This window comes from Mesoplodon densirostris, chromosome 16 (genome assembly GCF_025265405.1).
Source record: "Mesoplodon densirostris isolate mMesDen1 chromosome 16, mMesDen1 primary haplotype, whole genome shotgun sequence".
NCBI classification, from domain to species: Eukaryota; Metazoa; Chordata; class Mammalia; order Artiodactyla; family Ziphiidae; genus Mesoplodon; species Mesoplodon densirostris.
The window spans coordinates 50,579,376-50,597,539 of NC_082676.1; the positions used below are offsets into that span (position 1 = coordinate 50,579,376).

Below are 18,164 nucleotides of genomic sequence, written 5' to 3' on the forward strand. Positions count from 1 at the left end.
GATTAAAAGTTAATGCAAACATTAACTTGTGAACATTACTACTGTAGATTCAATACAGCCGAGTGGTATAAATCATGGGCTTTGGCATTAGACAAACCTGCTTTCTTCCCTCTGCTGTTGCTGGTGACTTCCTTTTCACCAATTCGCTTTCACTTCTCCTATAGACTAAAGTTAAAGGGTTAGGAAAAAATTTTCTGCTTAGTATCTATTATTCAGATGTCCAAGGGAGCAAGAAGTTTAGCCTCTGGAAAACAGGGGTATTTCTGTCTGTAGTCTGAGTAGAGTGTTAAGTCCCTTAAGGTGGACATGACACCCCAGTAAAGTGCTTTTCAGTGTTTATGTGGACCGTTTACATAAGGATCACTTGAGTTGTTATTAAAAATGTAGATTTTCAGGTTCCTACAACAGATCTACTCACTCAGATCACTAAAGATGCAGTCTGGGATTCCAAATTTTAAACTAGTGTTCCAGATGAAGTTTGAAAACCACTGGTTCGGCCCATATGAAGCATACAAAGATATGCACTTCAATCACCTGAAGTTTAATTACAATTCTGAGACTAACTAGTCATCCTCCAAATTTCTGGCCAAATTCTGAAGTAGGAATTTCTATTTTTGGGGGGGGATTTATCTTTTATATATATATATATATATATATATATATATATATACACATACATACACACACACACACATTCATTCATTCATTCGTTCATTCATTCATTCATTTATTTATTTATTTATGGCTGCATTGGGTCTTCATTGCTGTGTGCAGGTTTCCTCTAGTTGTGGAGAGCGGGGGCTGCTCTTCGTTGCAGTGCCTGGGCTTCTAATTGCAGTGGCTTCTCTTGTTGCAAAGCATGGGCTCTAGGTGCGCGGGCTTCAGTAGTTGTGATGTGCGGGCTCAGTAGCTGTGGCTCGCAGGCTCTAGAGTGCGGGTTCAGTAGTTGTGGTGCGTGGGCCTAGTTGCTCTGCGGCACGTGGGATCTTCCCAGACCAGGGCTTGAACCCGTGTCCCCTGCATTGGCAGGCGGATTCTTAACCACTGTGCCACCAGGGAAGTCCCAGGAATTTCTATTATATTATGTCACTGGATTAGATTAAACTCCAACTACCCAAAGCATCATTAACATTCAATGGTGAAGAGTAAAGCATGAAGAAAAGAAAACAGAGTAGACCATGAACCAGGAGAAAGAAAATCTGGAGGAAATCTAATTTAGGACTAGGACTAATTTAAGATAATAGTTTTTGGGAGTTCCCTGGTGGTCCAGTGGGTAAGACTCTGAGCTGCAGGGAGCCTGGGTTCAATCCCTGGTCGGAGAACTAGATCCCATGTGCATGCCGCAACTAAGAAGCCCATACACTGCAACTAAAAGATCCCACATGCTACAACTAAACATGCCGCAATGAAGATCCCATGTGCCACAACTAAGACTCAGGGCAGCCAAAATAAATAAACTTAAAAAAAAAAGTAAGACAAAGGTTTTCAAACTGTGCTCCAGGGAACTCTAAGGTTCTGTACAGAAGATTCCAAGGGTTTCACTGTCAAGTAAGCCTTCTAAACTTCTTTAAAAGCAAAAACTTTTGTGTTGGGCATTGCAGCTGGGAAATGGCACTGATGACAAAGGCTCCTCTGCTAAAAAAAAAAAAAAAAAAAAAAGTCTGACACCACCACTAAAGTATTAAACAGAGGAATAGAAAGAGAAGATGACTGATTTTAATCTTCACCATTAAGTGTCAAATGGCCAAAGGCTTAGAGGCGTAAACCTACCTGTGCCATGTACTATTGCTGAAATTATGAACGATACTTAATCCTACAATTTAGTACATTTGTTACTTTTTAAAGATATAATTGAAGGTCACACGGGGCATTACATTGGGCAAACTATCGTCACTCATTAAATATATTGCCGGTTGACATTTTACATTCTCTTGATTTGAGTATCATTATTTTGAAAGCTTTAGCACTTTCCTCACTGTCATAAAAAGGTGTCTTCTAAGGCAACATAACTTTTGGTTATGGTTAAATGTCATTTTTCTCTTTTAATCTCAAGCTGGAGGAGCAGGTCTGTAAGTAATTTTTTGCTGTATATCTTATACACTTGGTTGGAAAACATGAAGAGCAGTGAAATTCAGGAACTAGCCACAAGAATAGAAGGGGACAGAAGAAATCAGAAAAAAAGACTAATTAGAATCTAGGGGAATGTTTAGTATCTAAAACTTTATTCTAAAGGGGACTGAAGTGTGAATTTCTGACTTTTTAAGCATTCAATTCTTCTTTTTATATTAGAATAACAGTACGTTTTTGATAGACCCACTAAGGTACTAAAATTAAGCCTGGCTGTCTCTTCAATTTTACAAAGATTTTCTTTGTGTTCATCTTAATTTTTTTTTTTTTTTTGCCACACCGCGTGGCACGCGGGATCTTAGTTCTCTGACCAGGGATAGAACCCGTGCCGCCTGCAGTGGAAGCGTGCTGAGTCTTAAGCACTGGACCACCAGAGAAGTCCCTCATCTTAAATTTTAAAAGCAGATTAACATTAAGAGCAAGTTATCAGGACTACACGTAAACACTGAGCCTGTGAAAACAAAAGGAGAGATATCAACTGTTCAGACTCACATCAAATGGCTGGTGAATTCCCTTGGCAACAGCTTGGTACAGAGAGCTGGTGGCATTGCTGCCCCTCTTAACCTGTGGTCCAGCACCGAGGACATGCTGGAGAACACTAAACGCATTTGCTTCTGCACTTCCTGCAGCAGCACCTTCTGCTACAAGAGCAGCATGGACGAGACTGTCTCCATTCTGTTCTCGAATTTCACCTGGGGCCGGGTAAGGCAAGAGCGAAGAAAGTGGCTTTTGGTTTTATTCTTCAATATTCTCTACAACACAGTATTAACCCATTAAGATTAAGCTTTTCCCTGGCCTGGTGCTCTCTTTGCTATCCTGCCCTTCCCCCAACACATACACAAACATGTTTAATACATAACACTCAAGCAATCTAATTCTTTCTTTCCACATTGATACTATTTGGTAGTAAATAATCAGGCCTATTATACTCCAATATGCTACTGGGGGGAGAGGCGGCATCCTGGTAAATTAACCTTAATGGAACAAAACGCTTACCTCCACGGTACTTGCTCTTTGCACCAGATAAACCAAGCCCACCCCTCATGTTGAGAAACTGTTCAGCAACTTGCTTTAGAACAGGATGACTCATACCTATTTCAAAAGAAACAAAAACAAACTAGAACCAGAATTTCTAAAACACAATTGTAAAACACTATTTTAAAAATACATTATACAATTCAAATATTACAGAAATAAACAGTAAAGAAAATAACAGCCTCCCATAATGCCATTCTTCCAGACATAATGCATTTACAGCTTTACTATATATTCATCTAGAACTTTTTCTATGCAAATATTATCCTTTTTATTTTTAAAATGGTGTCATTCTATTGATATTGTTTCTAACTTGTCTTTTGTAATTTACACCTAAGTGAATGGACTACACCAAACATTTAATGGTTATAAAGAATTTTATTATATGGCTATATCATCATTTATTTAATCAATCTCTTCTTGAGGGACATTAGTATGCTTCTAATAGTTGGCTATTAAAACAATATGGCAATGTGCATCAAAAGACATTTTCAAAAGAGTGAAAAGATAATCCACAAAACGGGAAAAAATCTGGTAAGGATTAGTATCCAGAATATATAAAGAACTCTTATAACTCAACAATTAAAAAAAACAAACAACCCAATTAAAAAATGGGCAAGGGACCTGAATAAGCATTTCTCCAAATAAGATATATAGACGGCCAAAAAGCACAAAAAAATATGTTCAATGTTATCAATCACTACGGAAATGCATATCAAAACCACAAAGAGACACTACTTCACACCCATTAGGATGGCCATAATCAAAGACAGATAATAAGTGTTGATAAGGATGTGGAGAAATTGGAACCCTTGTGCACTGTTGATGGGACGTAAAATGGTTCAACTGCTTTGGAAAACAGTCTGGCAGTTCTTCAAATGGTTAAACAGAGAGATACCCTATCCTGGCAATTCTACTCCTAGGTATACACCCAAAACAATGAAAAAAATGTTTTGTTAAAAAACTTATATATGAATGTTTATATTCATAAAAGCCAAAACATTCAGAACAACCCAAACGTCCAGCTAATGAATGAATAACAAAATGTGGTAATGAAATATATTTTGCAGCCAGAAAAGGGAATGGAACATTGGTATATGCTACAATATGGATGGACTTTGAAAACATTATGCTAAGTGACTAAGTGAAAGAAGCCAGTTACAAAGGCTATTATTGTATAATTCCCTTTATATGAAATGTCCAGAATAGTCAGCTCTATATAGACAGAAAGGAGATTAATGGTTGCCAGAGGCAAGGAGGAGGTGGAACGAGGAGTGACTGCTAATGAGTATGGGGTTTCTTTTAGGGATGGTGAAAATGTTCTGAAATTAGATAGTGGCAATAGTTGCACAACTCTGTGACTATACTAAAAACCACAAACTGTACACTTTAAAAGGGTGAATTTTATGGCATGTGAATTATACCTCAATTAAGCTGTTATTAATAAAACAAATGAACAAAAACCCAATATTGCAAATAATATTCTCATGCAACTATTTTGTAAACTCGACCAAATGTTTCTACAGGGTAAATTCTTAAAAGTAAATGCTGGGCCTAAGAGTATAAACAATTACAATTTTAATATATTAAAATAGACCTCCAGGGACTTCCCTGGTAGCAAGATGGTTAAGAATCCACCTGCTGGGCTTCCCTGGTGGCGCAATGGTTGAGAGTCCGCCTGCCGATGCAGGGGACGCGGGTTCGTGCCCTGGTCCGGGAGGATCCCACATGCCGCGGAGCGGCTGGGCCCGTGAGCCATGGCCGCTGAGCCTGCGCATCCGGAGCCTGTGCTCCACAACGGGAGAGGCCACAGCAGTGAGAAGCCCGTGTACCACAAAAAAAAAAAAAAAAAAAAAAAAAAAGAATCCACCTGCTGATGCAGGGGACACGGGTTCAATCCCTGGTCTGGGAAGATCCCACATGCCGCGGAGCAACAACTACTAAGCCCGTGCACCACAACTGAGCCTGAGCTCTAGAGCCCGTGAGCCACAACTACTGAGGCCATGTGCTTCAACTACTGAAGCCTGTGTGCCTAGAGCCTGTGCTCCGCAACAAGAGAAGCCACCGCAATGAGAAGCCCGCGCACCACAACGAAGAGTACCCCCCACTCGCCACAACTAGAGAAAGCCCGCGTGCAGCAACAAAGACCCAACGCGGCCAAAAAAAAAAAAAAGACCTACAAAAATGTACCATTTTACACTCCCACCAATAATTTTTGAGAGTGCCTATTTCTCCATACCATGGTTAATACTGGGCAGTGTCAATCTTTTAATTTTTGTCAATTTCACAGATTAAACATTTAGTTATCACATCTTTTACAGTAATTGGCCACACACACACACTTTCCCCACGAATTGGTTGTTCATGCCCTTTGTCTATTTTTCTACTAAATTGTACTTAAAACGAAGCAAAACAAAAACAAAAGCTCTTTGTAAAAGCTCTTTGCTTAGAGAAATCTGCCCTTTGTCATAGGTTTTGCAAATACTGTAATGAATTTGAAAGCCAAGTGCTTTAAAAAGTTAAATGCTGGATTCTGCTTAAAAATAAAAAAGACTAGCTATTTTTTTTTCAGAGTTGTGGAGGATTTATTTATATGCTATAAAACTGTGTTGGGGAAGTTGTATTTTTTTTAAATTTTATTGACGTATAATTCATTTACAATGTTGTGTTAATTTCCGCTATAAAGTGACTCAGTTATACATATATATATTCTTTTTCATATTCTTTTCCATTATGGCTTATCACAGGATATTGAATATAGTTCTCTGTGCTATACAGTGGGACCTTGTTGTTTATCCATTCTACACATAATAGTTTGCACCTACTAATCCCAAACTCCCAATCCTTCCCTTCCCCATCCCCCTCGGCAACCACAAGTCTGTTCTCTGTGTGAGTCTGTTTCTATTTCATACATATGTTCATTTGTGTCGTATTTTAGATTCTATGTGTAAGTGATATATGGTATTTGTCCTTCTCTTTCTGACTTACTTTGCTTAGTATGATAATCTCTACATCCATCCATGTTGCTGCAAATAGCATTATTTCATTCTTTTTAATGGCTGAGTAATATTCTATTGTATATATGTACCACACCTTCTTTATCCGTTCATCTGTCAATGGACATTTAGGTTGTTTCCATGAAAGACTAGCTATTAAAATCCTATCACATACGGACTTCCTGACATAAACAGAGGATGAGTTCTGAAATTTTGTTCTATTCTGTGTTCACGTAATTATAGCTTAAAGGACTACTCTTTTTTTTTTAATGACTCACATTGAGACAGTGAAACAATACTTTTATTCATAACTATAAGTGTAACATTTAATAGTAGCACATCTTAGAGTTTCTCTTTTTTCAATTAACCACTTTCTAGAATGAGACAGAACAACATAATGGAGAATTGTATAATCAGAATTTAAGAAAATACCCAAGTGAGTATATTATAAATTGAGGCTGGTTACCTATATAGTGACAGAATTACAATGCACTGGAAAGGTGTTCCATCCCCTACCACACCAAATTATAAAGGAAAAGTCAGCAGCCTCAGTGAATCTTCTGACTATCTACCACTTTCTCTGGGAGCCAAGAACCATGGAACTGCAAATTATCTAGGTATCGATCTATATATAACTATAAAAGGTGTATATATACATAGTCAGTTACATATGATAGTACCTGATTTTACAGAGTTTCAAGGATAATTCTACCTCCTCATTGAATAAGTTAGTCACATGTTTCACTATCTGCCAAGTCATACTTCTTTTTTTTAACTGAAGATTTACAATGTTGTGTTAGTTTCTGGTATACAGCAAAGTGATTCAGTTATAAATATTCTTTTCCATTATGGTTTATTACAGGATATTGAATATAGTTTCCTATACTATAAAATAGAATCTTGTTGTTTATCCATTCTATATATAACAGTTTATATCTGCTATTCCCAAACTCCCAATCCAACCCTCCCCTGTCCCCCTCCCCGTTGGCAACCAAAAGTCTGTTTTCTATGTCTGTGACTTAAAAAACTACTCTTAAAAGAAGCAAACTGACATGCAGGCAATTCCCAACTTACCAAGTCCAATCAAAGCCATTCTTGCACTTGTAAAATGATTCTGTACATAGTCATGTAACTGAGGAAGTAAAAACATTTATTAGGTTATATTGGTATAAATATAAAAAGCTATAAAAACGTGAAACCACAGTTCAGCAGAAGATAAATACTCAGGCTTAAAAGCTGCTATAATGAACTATAAGGGACTACTTAGTACTGAATTAAACTGAGCTTTTAAAAACCATTGCTTAAAAAGAACTAGAACTTAATGTGGTGATAGTTATGTAACTCTGTGAATATAATAAAAACCACTGAATTGTGCATTTTAAATGGGTGAACTGTATGGTATGTGAATTACATCTCAATGAAGCTGTTAATGGGAAAAAAAACAGAATTAAAAATTGGAGCACACATTGGCTTGAACTTGAAGATATGGGCCTATTATGATTTTTATTATAATGTGATTTAAGTAGTACATCAGGTTTCTTTTGTCTTTATACAGGTAGTAATAAAGCACTGTTATTAACATTCTATAGTAGGGCTAATAGAGTTATATCACTATACCCCTATTGGGCATCTTTGAAGGTTTTTTTTTTTTTTTTTTTTTTGCTGTACGCGGGCCTCTCACTGCTGTGGCCTCTCCCGTTGCGGAGCACAGGCTCCGGACACACAGGCCCCGCGGCCATGGCTCGCGGGCCCAGCCGCTCCGCGGCATGTGGGATCCTCCGGGATCGGGGCACGAACCCGTGTCCCCTGCATCGGCAGGCGGACTCTCAACCACTGCGCCACCAGGGAGGCCCTGAAGGTTTTTTTGCTCTGAGGTTACTGTCTATACCAGGATTTCCAACCTGGATGATTACAGAATTATATGGGGAGCTTAAAAAACAAAAACACTGTCTATGTCTCCCCACCCCATCCTATTCCTGGGCCCACTGTATAGACTGATATAGTAGATTCAATGTGAAATCTTGGAATCTTTATTTAAAACAAACCACCCACCCATCTAATCAACCACCCAGGTGATCTGAGGATCAGCGAGATTTGACAATCACTGGTTTATACTATCAATTTAGACCTAATATACAAAAGTAGGGCTAAAACATGCATTCTAAACAGGCACACTATTGCTCCCAAGGGAGTGAAAATTAGTTCTTCGAGGTAAAAAAAAAACCTTATTCCTTTATATATAAACTACAAATATATATACAGTACATAAACAGATATACAGTATATCCATGGCATTAGTAAGAAGTCGGAAAGAGAGAAACAAATACCATATGCTAACACATATATATGGAATCTAAGAAAAAAAAAAAAAAAGGTCATGAAGAACCTAGGGGTAAGACGGGAATAAAGACACAGACCTACTAGAGAATGGACTTGAAGGTATGGGGAGGGGGAAGGGTAAGCTGTGAAAAAGTGAGAGAGTGGCATGGACATATATACACCACCAAATGTAAAATCGATAGCTAGTAGGAAGCAGCCGCATAGCACAGGGAGATCAGCTCGGTGCTTTGTGACCGCCTGGAGGGGTGGGATAGGGAGGGTGGGAGGGAGGGAGATGCAAGAGGGAAGAGATATGGGAACATATGTATATGTATAACTGATTCACTTTGTTATGAAGCAGAAACTAACACATCATTGTAAATCAATTATACTCCAATAAAGATGTTAAAAAAAAAATGAGGGGTGGGTATTGGCTAAAAAGGCTCCTTGGCTAATGTTGAGAACTGTGAAGCTAAGGTAATAAAACTAAACTTTTATTCAATTTATCAGAATCTGTGCCCTAAAATGAATGGTGTCTCCATCTATGGAGCCACCTTGGAAAGTCATATTCTTTTTTTTAATGTTGATGTTTTTCTATTGAATGCTGCCTTTGCTCAAATTATTCTAGCAACCATTTCTTTAGAATTTCCTTTAGCCTAGGGATACATTTAAAAAATGCTAATAACTCTGAGATAACCATGGTTAACATGTTGGTATTTGTCTATGATGCACACACCTTATTTTTTAAAAAATGGGACGCCATGGTACATCCTATTCATAAATTACCTTTCCTTTACTTGACAACAAGCTATGAAAATTTCATTATCAATTAATATTTTTGAATGGTTGAATAGTATTCCATTCTACAGATATTTAATATATTATTTAACTAGTTCTCTAATGTTGAATATTTGATTTGTTTCTTCTAATTTTTCACAATTGCATACAATGCCACAATAGACATCCTTGTAGGTAAATGTTTTGTTATGTGCATCCTTTTAGCTACCTCAATAATATATCTTCAATAATATATCTTCACAAGAGTGAATTTGATTTCTGAAAAAATTCAAAAACATACTAGAGGCCAGTCTTATGAAAAATGCTGGGGCTTCCCTGGTGACGCAGTGGTTGAGAGTCCGCCTGCCGCTGCAGGGGACGCGGATTCGTGCCCTGGTCTGGGAAGATCCAAAATGCCACGGAACGGCTGGGCCCGTGAGCCATGGCCGCTGAGCCTGCACGTCCGGAGCCTGTGCTCCTTAACAGGGGAGGCCACAGCGGTGAGAGGCCCGCGTACCGCAAAAAAAAAAAAAAAAAAAAAAAAAAAAAAAAAAAAGTTGGCTGTTCCAAGTTGGATGATACCAGTTATAATTTTTTTTGAACAGTACCATATGAATGGTAGGCATTAAATTGATAACTGGATAGTTTTCTTAATGAGGAGATAAGTCAAAAGAGGAAAGGGGGCCTCCCTGGTGGCGCAGTGGTTAAGAGTCCGCCTGCCGATGCAGGGGATACGGGTTCGTGCCCCGGTCTGGGAGGATCCCATATGCCGCGGAGCGGCTGGGCCCGTGAGCCATGGCCGCTGGGCCTGCGCATCCGGAGCCTGTGCTCCGCAACGGGAGAGGCCACAACAGTGAGAGGCCCGCATACCGCAAAAAGAAAAAAAAAAAAAAAGGAAAGGGATACAAAATTCAGTTTTCTGTAGTGGATAACCAGAAATGAGAATAAAAGCCTAATTTCTGAGTCATATATACTTGGAAAGTGTTGATAATTCCCAGTTTTTTTGTTTTTTTGTTTTTTTTTTGCGGCACGTGGGCCTCTCACCGGTGCGGCCTCTCCCATTGCAGAGCACAGGCTCCGGACGCGCAGGCTCAGTGGCCATGGCTCACGGGCCCAGCTGCTCCGCAGCATGTGGGATCCTCCCGGACCGGGGCACAAAGCCATGTCCCCTGCATCGGCAGGCAGACTCTCAACCACTGCACCACGAGGGAAGCCCCCCCAGTTTTTCTCTTAATGTCTCTTGGTAAAAAGATTTTTTGGGGGTGGGTGAGGGGTAGGAGTAGGAAATTAAGATTATATACACATGTCTACACTTGCAAATTTAATGCTCAATGTTTCACATTTTGTAAACAAAGTTCTATGATATATACATGGCTGTGACATGTGACAAATTTGTACTGCCAGCAAAGTGAGGCAGGTGTGCTGGAGAAGGTAAATGAGCTGGTGAGCAGGCTGATGACAGAATGGGAAGCAAGAAAGTGGGCTTCATTCCTACCTATGTATTCAGAGTGGTTAAAGGAAGACTTTTAGTCACATTATGGTATTTAAACACTTACATACTGTTTAAAAGACAGATATACATAGAAAAGGGTCTAGAAGAAAAATACACCTAGGTGCTAACAATGAGTGCCTTTAGGTGTGTGAGATATCTTTTTCCCCCTTTATTTTCTGAAATTTCGGTAAGGAACATGCCCATTTTGTAATAAAAACTTTAGTTGAAAGATACACAGAAATTGTTCAGATGGAATTTTAGTTAAAAAGCAAGCTGATGGATGGGAAATTCCCTGGCGGTCCAGTGGTTAGAACTCTGCTCTTCCACTGCAGGGGGCACTGGTTCAATCACTGGTAGGGGAACTAGGACCCCACAAGCTGCATGGCGTGGCCAAAAAAAAGCAAGCTGATAAAAAAAAGCAAGCTAGAAAATTTCTTAAATTAGAAGATACAAAAAACTAGCAAATGAAACTGAAGTGGTAGATGAACATTCAATTTAATGTGAAAATAAGCACATTTTAAAATGTAATGTGTTGGAGCCTGAACCAAGATGGCGGAGTAGAAGGACGTGCTCTCACTCCCTCTTGTGAGAACACCAGAATCACAACTAGCTGCTGGACAATCATCGACAGGAAGACACTGGAACTCACCAAAAAAGATACCCCACATCCAAAGACAAAGGAGAAGCCACAGTGAGACGGTAGGAGGGGCGCAATCACAGCAAAATCTAATCCCATAACTGCTTGGTGGGTGACTCACAGACTGGAGGACACTTATACCACGGAAGTCTACCCACTGGAGTGAAGGTTCTGAGCCCCATGTCAGGCTTCCCAAACTAGAGGTCTGGCAACGGGAGGAGGAATTCCCAGAGAATCAGACTTTGAAGCCTAGTGGGATTTGATGGCAGGACTTCGACAAGACTGGGGGAAACAGAGACTCCACTCTTGGAGGGCATACACACAAAGTAGTGTGTGCATCAGGACCCAGGGGAAGGAGCAGTGACCCCAGGGGAGACTGAACCAGACCTACATGCTAGTGTTGGAGGGTCTCCTGCAGAGGCGGGGTGTAGCTGTGGCTCACAGTGGGGACAAGGACACTGCCAGCAGAAGTTCTGGGAAGTACACCTTGGCGTGAGCCCTCCCAGAGTCTGCCATTAGCCCCACCAAAGAGCCAGGGTAGGCTCCAGTGTTGGGTTCCCTCAGGCCAAGCAACCAACAGCAGGGGAACCCAGCCCCACCCATCAGCAGTCAAGCAGATTAAAGTTTTACTGAGCTCTGCCCACCAGAGCAACAGTCAGCTCTACCCACCACCAGTCCCTCCCATCAGGAAACCTGCACAAGCCTCTTAGATAGCCTCATCCACCAGAGGGCAGACAGCAGAAACAAGAAGAACTACAATCCTGCAACCTGTGGAACAAAAACCACATTCACAGAAAGACAGACAAGATGAAAAGGCAAGAGGGCTTTGTACCAGATGAAGGAACAAGATAAAGCCCCAGAAAAACAACTAAATGAAGTGCAGATAGGCAATCTTCAGAATATGATAGTGAAGATGATCCAGGACCTTGGAAAAAGAATGGAGGCAAAGATCCAGAAGATGTAAGAAATGTTTAACAAAGACCTAGAAGACTTAAAAAACAAACAAACAAAGATGAACAATACAATAACTGAAAAAAAAATACACTAGAAGGAATTAATAGCAGAATAACTGAGGCAGAAGAACGGATAAGTGGCCTGGAAGACAGAATGGTGGAATTCACTGCTGCAGAACAGAATAAAGAAAAAAGATTGAAAAGAAATGAAGACAGCCTAAGAGACCTCTGGGACAACATTAAACGCAAAAACATTCGCATTATAGGGGTCCCAGAAGGAGAAGAGAGAGAGAAAGAACCAGAGAAAATATTTGCAGAGATTATAGTCAAAAACTTCTCTAACATGGGAAGGAAAGAGCCACCCAAGTCCAGGAAGTGCAGAGAGTACCATACAGGATAAACCCAAGCAGAAACACGCCAAGACACATAGTAATCAAGTTGGCGAAAATTAAAGAAAAATTATTGAAAGCAGCAAGGGAAAAATGACAAATAACATACAAGGGAACTCCCATAAGGTTAACAGCTGATTTCTCAACAGAAACTCTACAAGCCAGAAGGGAGTGGCATGATATACTTAAAGTGATGAAAGGGAAGTACCTACAACCAAGATTACTCTACCTGGCAAGGATCTCATTCAGATTCAATGGAGAAATCAAAAGCTTTACAGACAAGCAAAAGCTCAGAGAATTCAGCACCACCAAAGCAGCTCTACAACAAATGCTAAAGAAACTTCCCTAACTGGGAAACACAGGAGAAGAAAAGAACCTACAAAAACAAACCCAAAACAATTAAGAAAATAGTCATAGGAACATACATATTGAAAATTACCTTAAACGTGAATGGATTAAATGCTCCAAGCAAAAGACACAGGCTTGCTGAATGGATACAAAAACAAGACCCATATATATGCTGTCTACAAGAGACCCACTTCAGACCTAGGGACACATACAGACTGAAAGTGAGGGGATGGAAAAAGATATTCCATGCAAATGGAAATCAAAAGAAAGCTGGAGTAGCAATACTCATATCAGATAAAACAGACTTTAAAATGAAGAATGTTATAAGAGACAAGGAAGGACACTACATAATGATCAAGGGATCAATCCAAGAAGGTAAAACAATTATAAATATATACGCACCCAACATAGGAGCACCTCAATACATAAGGCAACTGCTAACAGCTGTAAAAGAGGAAATTGACAGTAACACAATAATAGTGGAGGCCTTAAATACCTCACTTACACCAACGGACAGATCATCCAAAATGAAAATAAATAAGGAAACAGAAGCTTTAAATGACACAATAGACCAGACAGATATAATAGATATTTATAGGACATTCCATCCCAAAACAGCAGATTACACTTTCTTCTCAAGTGCGCACGGAACATTCTCCAGGATAGATCACATCTTGGGTCACAAATCAAGCTTCAGTAAATTTAAGAAAATTGAAATCATATCAAGCATCTTTTCTGACCACAATGCTATGAGTTTAGAAATGAATTACAGGGGAAAAAAATGTAAAAAACACAAACACATGGATGTTAAACACTACGTTACTAAATAACCAAGAGATCACTGAAGAAATCAAAGAGGAAATCAAAAAATACCTAGAGACAAATGACAATGAAAACATGACAATCCAAAACCTATGGGATGCAGCAAAAGCAGTTCTAAGAGGCAAGTTTATAGCTATAAAAGCCTACCTCAAGAAACAAGAAAAATCTCAAATAAACAATCTAAGCTTACACCTAAAAGAACTAGAGAAAGAACAAACAAAACCCAAAGTTAGCAGAAGGAAAGAAATCATAAAGATCAGAGCAGAAATGAATGAAATAGAAACAAAGAAAACAATAGCAAAGATCAATAAAATTAAAAGTTGGCTCTTTGAGAAGATAAACAAAATTGATAAATCATTAGCCAGACTCATCAAGAAAAAGAGGGAGAGGGCTTCCCTGGTGGCGCAGTGGTTGAGAGTCCGCCTGCCGATGCAGGGGACACGGGTTTGTGCCCCGGTCTGGGAAGATCCGACATGCCGCGGAGCGGCTGGGCCCGTGAGCCATGGCCGCTGAGCCTGCGCGTCGGGAGCTCCACAGTGGGAGAGGCCACAACAGTGAGAGGCCCGTGTACCGCCAAAACAAAAAAGAAAAAAAGAAAAAGAGGGAGAGGACTCAAATCAATAAAATTAGAAATGAAAAAGGAGAAGTTACAACAGACACTGCAGAAACACAAAGCACCCTAACAGACTACTACAAGCAACTTTATGCCAATAAAATGGACAACCTGGAAGAAATGGACAACTTCTTAGAAAGGTATAACCTTCCAAGACTGAACTAGGAAGAAACAGAAAATATGAACAGACCAATCACAAGTAATAAAGTTGAAACTGTAATTAAAAATCTTCCAACAAACAGAAGTCCAAGACCATATGGCTTCACAGGTAAATTCTATCATTTAGAGAAGAGCTAACAGCCATCCTTCTCAAACTCTTCTAAAAAATTGCAAAGGAAGGAACACTCCCAAACTCATTCTACAAGGCCACCATCACCCTGATACCAAAACCAGACAGACATACTACAAAAGAAGAAAATTACAGACCAATATCACTGACGAATATAGATGCAAAAATCCTCAACAAAATACTAGCAAACAGAATCCAACAACACATTAAAAGGATCATACACCATGATCAAGTGGGATTTATCCCAGGGATGTAAGGATTCTTCAATATACGCGAATCAATCAATGTGATACACCATATGAACAAATTGAATAATAAAAACCATATGATCATCTCAATAGATGCAGAAAAAGCTTTTGACAAAATTCAACACCCATTTATGATAAAAACTCTCCAGAAAGTGGGCACAGAGGGAACCTACCTCAACATAATAAAGGCCATATACGACAAACCCACACCAAACATCGCTCTCAATGGTGAAAAACTGAAAGTATTTCCTCTAAGATCGGGAACAAGACAAGGATGTCCACTCTCGCCACTATTATTCAACAGCTTTGGAAGTCCTAGCCATGGCAATCAGAGAAGAAAAAGAAATAAAAGGAATACAAGTTGGTAAAGAAGAAGTACAACTGTCACTTTTTGTAGATGACATGATACTATACACAGAGAATCCTAAAGATTTCACCAGAAAACTGCTAGAGCTAATGAATGAATTTAGTAAAGTTGCAGGATACAAAATTAATGCACAGAAATCTCTTGCAGTCCTATACACTAATGATGAAAAATCTGAAAGAGAAATTAAGGAAACACTCCCATTCACCACTGCAACAAAAAGAATAAAATACCTAGGAATAAACCTACCTAAGGAGGTAAAAGACCTGTACTCAGAAAACTATAAGACACTGATGAAAGAAATCAAAGATGACACAGACAGATGGAGAGATATATCATGTTTTTGGATGGGAAGAATCAATATTGTGAAAATGACTATACTATCCAAAGCAATCTACAGATTCAATGCAATCCCTATCAAATTACCAATGGCATTTTTTACAGAACTAGAACAAAAAATCTTAAATTTGAATGGAGACACAAAAGACCCCAAATAGCAAAGGCAATCTTGAGGGAAAAAAACGGAGCTGGAGGAATCAGACTCCCTGACTTCAGACTATACTACAAAGCTACAGCAATCAAGACAATATGGCCCTGACAAGAAACAGAAATATAGATCAATGGAACAGGATAGAAAGCCCAGAGATAAACCCACACGACTATGGTCAACTAATCTATGACAAAGGAGGCAAGGATATACAATGGAAAAAAGACAGTCTCTTCAATAAGTGGTGCTGGGAAAACTGGACAGCTACATGTAAAAGAATGAAATTAGAACACTCCCTAACACCATACACAAAAATAAACTCAAAATGGATTAAAGACCTAAATGTAAGACCATACAGTATAAAACTCTTAGAGGAAAACATAGGAAGAACACTCTTTGACATAAATCACAGCAAGATCTTTTTTGATCCACCTCCTAGAGTAATGGAAATAAAAACAAAAGTAAAAGAATGGGACCTAATGAAACTTATAAGCTTTTGCACAGCAAAGGAAACCATAAACAAGACGAAAAGACAACCCTCAGAATGGGAGAAAATATTTGCAAACGAATCAAGGGACAAAGGATTAATCTCCAAAATATATAAATAGCTCAGGCAGCTCAATATTAAAAAAACAAACAACAACCCAATCCAAAAATGGGCAGAAGACCTAAATAGACATTTCTCCAAAGAAGACATATAGATGGCCAAGAAGCACATGAAAAGATGCTCAACATCACTAATTATTAGAGAAATGCAAATAAGAACTACAATGAGGTATCACCTCACACCAGTTAGAATGGGCATCATCAGAAAATCTACAAAGAACAAATGCTGGACAGGGTGTGGAGAAAAGGGAACCCTCTTGCACTGTTGGTGGGAATGTAAACTGATACAGCCACTATGGAGAACAGTATGGAGGTTCCTAAAAAACTAAAAACACAATTACCATATGATCCAGCAATCCCACTACTGGGCATATATCCAGAGAAAACCACAATTCAAAAAGACACATGCACCTCAATGTTCACTGCAGCACTATTTACAATAGCCAGGTCATGGAAGCAACCTAAATACCCACTGACAGAAGAATGGATAAAGAAGTTGTGGTACATATATACAATGGAGTATTACTCAGCCATAAAAAGGAATCAAATTGGGTCATTTGTTGAGACGTGGATGGATCTAGAGACTGTCATACAGAGTGAAGTAAGTCAGAAAGAGAAAAACAAATATCACATATTAATGCATATATGTGGAACCTAGAAAAATGGTACAGATGAACCAGTTTGCAGGGCAGAAATTGAGACACAGATGTAGAGAACAAACGTATGGACACCAAGGCGGGGAAAGCCGTGGGGGGTGTGGGTGGGGGGTGAGCTGAATTGGGCGATTGGGATTGACATGTATACACTGATGTGTATAATATTGATGACTAATAAGAACCTGCTGTATAAAAAAATAAATAAAATTAAATTTAAAAAAAAAAAAAAAGTAATGTGTTTTATCAGTACCTCATCTGGTGTCACTTTTCCAATCCTATAATCAGGACAATATAAGGAATTAGCCAAGGCATTTCGGTAAGCTGCAGCATGCAAATTTTCAATGACGTCTGAAAATAAGTAAAGAAGCAGTTACAGAAGTGTGATTTAAATAAAGACAACATGACGTTTAGAGCCTAGAAAGCAACTAAACTATACAACTTTGGTCATCGAATTCAATTATTAAGAGGACTGAAAATATAATTTCATTTAACCTCTAACAACTGTTAAAATTCTGCCACTCGAATGTGCTGAGAAAAATAAAGTTTCTATGATAGCTGCTTCTAAATGTCAGAGTCCACCTAAACCCTTCTCTAACTTTAATCGACCTGGTATGATCTGGAAACCATATATGGGTTTTAGATTCAGAAGTCTGAATCTCATTACAGTTCTGCCACTGATTTGCCATGTGACCTTGACTAAGTCATCTAATCTGAATTTTGCTTACTTCTAGATTCCCTCTCAAGGTAACAAGGGAGTCGTCAGGGTAAGAGGAGATATGAAAGTATCAGTGTTAGGTCATATTACTAGCTTACAGGGGTCAAATGCTACTGTCAAATTGTACACCTCCCTGGCACTGTTCCTACTTTCCTGGTTCAGTGCCTTTGCTTGAGGTATGTCTCTTTTATTTGCTTATTATTTGGGCGTCCCTCCATGCCAGGCACTGTGCTGAAAATACAGAGACCAGTAAGACACATGTGTGCCGTCAAAATGCTGAGGGGGAAAAAC

The 18,164-nt window shown here is 39.1% G+C and overlaps 1 protein-coding gene across 1 annotated transcript in view; it reads right to left on the bottom strand.

Moving 5' to 3' along the window:
• The window catches only part of LOC132476305 (cytochrome b-c1 complex subunit 2, mitochondrial), a 31,075-nt gene that overhangs the window by 5,389 nt on the left and 7,522 nt on the right, over positions 1–18,164 (bottom strand). Inside the window, exons 7-10 of the mRNA XM_060078169.1 lie at positions 17,409–17,506; positions 7,233–7,290; positions 3,124–3,219; positions 2,620–2,819 (exon numbers count right to left, since the gene is read on the bottom strand). Of these exons, the coding sequence (XP_059934152.1) occupies positions 2,620–2,819; positions 3,124–3,219; positions 7,233–7,290; positions 17,409–17,506 (452 nt within the window). The remainder of the gene's footprint in view (positions 1–2,619; positions 2,820–3,123; positions 3,220–7,232; positions 7,291–17,408; positions 17,507–18,164) is intronic.